Source organism: Leptinotarsa decemlineata, unplaced genomic scaffold, assembly GCF_025532065.1.
Source record: "Leptinotarsa decemlineata unplaced genomic scaffold, Ldec_3_MD MMD2_tig00000505_RagTag_RagTag, whole genome shotgun sequence".
Classification (NCBI taxonomy): domain Eukaryota; kingdom Metazoa; phylum Arthropoda; class Insecta; order Coleoptera; family Chrysomelidae; genus Leptinotarsa; species Leptinotarsa decemlineata.
This window is the reverse complement of record NW_027412549.1, coordinates 4,858,313-4,863,835: the sequence shown is the minus strand read 5'-3', so window position 1 is coordinate 4,863,835 and position 5,523 is coordinate 4,858,313. Positions and strand designations below refer to the sequence as shown.

Below are 5,523 nucleotides of genomic sequence, written 5' to 3'. Positions count from 1 at the left end.
TCGGCGAAGTATTATTGTGCTGATGTCACTTTATGCGGTTCCATTGGATTGTCGAAAACATTCGTGAAATAACAGCAGATGGTAAATCGTAATGCATCAGTGAACACGCATTTTTTCAGAAGCATTCAGACTGAGAAGTTGAAATGATTGCACCCATGTTACCCATGGGTGGAATCATTAGTTCATGTTTTCAGGAGAAGCCTGCTCGTGCTAGAAGTTGGCGATTTTGATAGTAGGGGAGACCGAGGAGGGTTGTGACAGAGGAGAGTTGTGACACGCGCGATTTCGCTGTATCTGTGACCGTTAGCGAGCTGTCAACGTCGCACATTTATTGTTTTCTAGACTGCTTATTGGATTTAGTACGCGCCAACGGCCCACGAGGAGCGGCTGAGTTACTGTGACGCTGTCATCTAAAAAACGACCAAAAGTAAGTTTTTGATCATAACTTTCTTATTCTGTCTTTTGCTATGTATTACGGGAGCATTAGTGTAATATTTTTTCTAATTTGCATCTGGCCTTCAAGATTCAAAGCCATTCATAATTTTATTGAGATCTCTTACTGTTTGGAGGTTATACATTATTATTCTGGCACACTCACGATTTTGCGCACCTAGGAGAGTTGTGACAGGCTGTCACAACTCTCCTATTTTATTTACTAACAAGTGATATGGCTATTTTGTATGCATTCGATTGCTGCATTGCTTTTTTATTGTTTCAGAATGCCTAATACATATGTTCGTAAAACAGAGAGAGGAATGGCTAGTATCGAAATTTACGATCTGGCCTTTGAAGAGGTGACGGTTAGAGGCCAAAGCCTTCGAAGTGCAGCATCTTCATATAATCTAAATTATATGTCTTTACAAAGATACATTAAAAAGAAAAAGGCACATCAACAACAATTATCAGACGAGGCTCCATCTGTAGGCTATATCAGCCCAACAGTTTTTACGAAGGACGAAGAAAAGATATTGAGCGATTATTTGTTGACTTGTGCCGCGTCTAATTATGGACTGACTACAAAAGAGACAAGGAGTTTAGCCTATTTATTAGCAAAAAAACACAATAAAAAAGTTCCTGAATCATGGGAAAAAAACGAAATGGCTGGAGAAGTGTGGTTAAAGCTATTCATGAAGAGACATTCAAATTTATCTCTTAGGCTACCTCAAGCTACAAGCATCGCTCGCGCCACGAGCTTTAATAGGACAAATGTCGCTGCCTTTTTTGAAAACTATACAGGAGTCTTGGCCAAGCATACTCTCAGCGGTAAAGATGTATGGAACGTCGACGAGACCGGGATTACTACAGTCCAAAAACCTGATAGAGTAATCGCACGACGTGGAGAAAAACAAGTCAGTGCGATGACTTCTGCGGAAAGAGGAACCTTAGTAACGCTGGCTTTTGCTGGGAACGCCTTGGGTAATTATATACCACCTATGTTTATATTCCCTCGGAAGCGATTTCAAGAACATTTTATTCGGGATGGCCCAACAGGTTCAGTAGGAACAGCAAATGGATCCGGGTGGATGCAGGAAGACGACTTTCACTTTTTTCTTGAACATTTTACAAACCACGTGAGGCCAACAAAAGAGCAAAAAGCTTTGTTACTTCTGGATAACCATTCATCCCACATGGCTTTGAAAAATATAGAGTTTTGCAGGGAAAACGGCATAATTTTGCTCACGTTCCCTCCACACTGCACACACAAGCTGCAACCAATGGATCGTGCAATTTTTGGTCCTCTTAAAAAGACCATTAACACAGCTCGTGATAATTGGATGCGGTCAAATGCTGGCAAAGTTATGTCTATCTATGATATCCCTTCCATAACAAAAACTGCCTTTGATGTGGCGATCACTGCAAAAAATATCAGCGCTGGTTTTGCTGCAACAGGAACATGGCCTGTAAATACAGATATTTTTGGAGAAGCAGATTTTTTGCCAAGCCAAGTTACAGATCGCATTTTGACCAATCCTGTGCCAGAACAAGCTTCCTTTACTGCAGAAGAAGAATTGATAGAAAATCCGGAAGAAGGAACCCCCACCCAAAATTTGTCAGTTGATATAGTTGAGAACGACGTTGTTGTTGGGGAAGGTCTAGAAAAAAGAGATCACAACGAGCACGTTGGATGTGAAGAACGTAATGTGACTCCTCTTGTTATGACCGGCGACAACTCTAAAGAGCCTGCAAATATTGAACCTGTTGCATCTACATCTACAGTTCGTAATCCACTTGCCACCCAATCTAATGTATTCTCGCCAGAAACAATAAGGCCGTTGCCTAAAGCTCCGCCAAGAAAAGCCACGCAACAGAATAGACGTAAGATCAAGTCTGCCGTGCTAACAGATACACCAGTTAAAGATGAAATTGCTGCCATAGAGGAAAATAGGAAAGTGAAGAACGTGAAGAAGCGCATTTTTACTGATAAAAATGCTAAGAAACCAAAGGGGAAAAAACCAAAAAATAAATCAAAGACAAAGAATATTCGTGACGAAGAGGAGGACGATAATGAGGGCAGTGATGGCACAGAAAATGAATGTTTTTGCTTATGTTGCCTCGAGCCCTTTGCCAATAGCAGGCCTAACGAAAAATGGGTGCAATGCATTAATTGCAAAGGATGGTCACATGAAGATTGTACTGGGGGAGAACTGCAATACGAGTGTCATAATTGTTTTTCGGATTAAACTAATATTAAGTATTTTTATTCTCTCTGTGCCATTTAGAAAGATGATTTATTTTGTTAAGTTTTAATAATTATGTTACTTAATTAGCCAAAGATTATGATTAAAACTGTTTCGTAATTACTTGTTCATTCCAAACACTGAAGTGTCACAACTCACCTCGAGCACTGTCACAACTTACCTTGGTATTAGGAGAGTTGTGACACGGGTTGTCGCTTTGGTTTTAATCCATTATCTCGGGAAACTTATTAGTTTTGTGTATTTTTATTTTTGATTCTAATAGAGAATAGAACAAGCTTTGACTGATGTAAAGTTCACAGATATAGGTCAATTTTTAACCAAAATATATGAGTGAAAGCAAAAAGTGTCACAACCCTCCTCGGTCTCCCCTACTAAGACAACCTCCAGGATCTTCTCGTTAAATCGCCTCTAACTGGTTCTCTCAACATTCGCTAAATGAACTGCAATAATCAGTACGTATATAAAATCATAGGGTTAGTTAACTCAAATCCAGCTATAGAAATTCGATTATGATTGAAAATAGACTATTTTTGAGAGAAACTAGTTTTTTGGGGATATATCGACATTTTTTTAATGATGGAGGGGTAAAAAGCGTAAAAACTTCCTTACATTGAATATACAAAAATAATTTTTCATCAGTTTAATTTGCGTAACTTTTTTTTCACCTTCGTTAGCAACGATTCGATTCAGTCTCCTGCTTTTCCCATAATACCCAGGGGGCGTTTTTGAATAACGTCAACCCAATTAACCTTTACAGCGCAGCAAAGGACCATGACTCATCCATATTTGCCAGGAAGAACACATTGCCCTATAATCCCTTTGGAAAAGCACAGGTGTTCTGCTTCCCCGACAAAACCCAACCACACACATACACTCACCTACGGATCTAATGAAATGATGGCAATAGCTCAAGATTAATATTCGGGTCAGTTCGCATGGACTCTCGCTGCTCTTTGTGTCGTGTAAACAAGGAAAACCACTGGAATGGGGTGTCCTTACAGAATAGAAGTGGCCACGATTAGTGTATTGTGCAGTCCCGAAAATTATTTCATGATATTGATCGGAATATTGAATGAGTGGCGAATTTTTCGAATAATTATATTTAAGAAATTCCTTAATAATGTTCTGTCTCTCCTACCCATAAAAAACAAAAATTTCTTCACAGGTCTTATTAGATAATGATTTGTACGTGTTTTAGATTCCATTGCGATGCGAATAGGTTTTATTGCTTTGATAGGAAATTAGTGTTAGTTACATTTTTGTTTCCATTAACTGAAACGTTATCAAATTTGAAATGTAATCCATTCCGGTTTCGGAAATGTCTTCTGCATAATGAATTAATAGAACTGCGCTTTGTAATAAACACTTTAGATTCCGAAGACCCAATAAAAACATGGTGATAAATCAAGAGAACGGATCTTCCAGAACATTTCATTGGTTTCTATTTGTCAATCCAACTCTCTTTGGATTGTTTATTTGAACATTGATGTACAGATGCAGCGTATGCGGAGTAGTTTTATTTTAGTGGAATGTTAGTTGTTTTTTAAAAAAGTTAACATCTTCCAGAAGCTGTATCAAGTATCAATGAGTGAAATTTCGTTTATTACAAATATAGGCTTGAAATATGATCCCCTGAAAATAATGTCCCAACGTTCAGTTTCCGCGAAGTTCGTGAATGAATTTACCTATACCAATATGGATTTATATTACTCCAATATATGCGGTTGCACCTATTGATATGCTTATTCAAATAACATGAAGAAATCATCAGAAAAGCACATTTTTATCATCATTCATCATCACCAATTACCTTCATTGGAATTATCTCCATTCAAGTTTTAGGCAATTTCTGAAGGAAAATGTTTTGCTTCGTTCAGAATTTAATGAAAGCTGTTTTCAAAAACTCCAGAAATAGTTTCAAGTCCGTAGCTCTGGCACATTGTTCATTTCCAAAACACGTAGCCTAAATTACTCAATCATTTTTGTTAAAACTATTATTGACATATTTTACAGATTGATATTAGTGAATGGGATCCAATTGTGAAGCAGTTTTGATTGTTTTATACTCTGATTGTTCCATACTCTTCTAGAATATAACAAGTCGATGAATCTGTTGCATTCTATTATCACTAGTAAGGTCCACACTTCATTGATTTATGTAATGAATTTGCTCCGTACTCAAAACAAATAAGATGATTGAACCTGTTTCGAATACCAGCAGAGATCCAGAATCGAATGGAATTGACACCTTCTGAATTTTCTGAACTGATAGTAATACCTGATAGGTCAAATCAACCTAGATATCCAGTATATAACAAATTTGTTTGAAGGTGATTGACAATGTTTCATGATGAAATTCATTAGTTCGGACTTCCATTGTTTGATATTATATAAATTGATTTGAAATCCCTGAAAGAACTAAAAAGAAGAAACCAAAAAAATGAATAGGTGAAAAAAACAATTATATTAGTCAAAAAACCTGAAATGAAATAATAGTGAAATAAAATACAAATATAATCCAACGCCCTTCGTGGTGTTAGCCAGGGGAGTAGATGTTTTCTGATAGGGGTCAGTCCATTCAACATACTGTGTAGGTACATACTCTACTTTTGTGATTGCCGTTTTCATTAATGAAAGCCAATATTCTTTTCTTAATTGTTCAAAAATAACTCATAACTTGAAACAATAATGAAAATGATACTGTTTAGTACACCTTCCTTGATTCAATCTCGAATTAGTGATGTATCAATCAATCATAGTAATCCCAGTAATAGTTAAACTGTTAACTAGGCCCCAAATTTGTATTTGTTGTATATTTGCACTC

General features: G+C 37.0%; 1 protein-coding gene across 1 annotated transcript; it reads left to right on the top strand.

Annotated features, from left to right (window-relative positions):
* Positions 1 to 242: 242 nt before the first annotated feature.
* Positions 243 to 2,681, top strand: LOC141481878 (uncharacterized). The gene is made up of 2 exons (XM_074174216.1): positions 243 to 427; positions 719 to 2,681. The coding sequence occupies exon 2, from the start codon at positions 720 to 722 to the stop codon at positions 2,679 to 2,681; it is 1,962 nt and encodes a 653-aa protein (XP_074030317.1). The 5' UTR covers positions 243 to 427; position 719.
* Positions 2,682 to 5,523: the final 2,842 nt, after the last annotated feature.

Coding starts and splice junctions, on each gene's coding strand:
- LOC141481878 (XM_074174216.1), top strand. CDS start 720: ATGCCTAATACATATGTTCGTAAAACAGAGAGAGGAATGGCTAGTATC.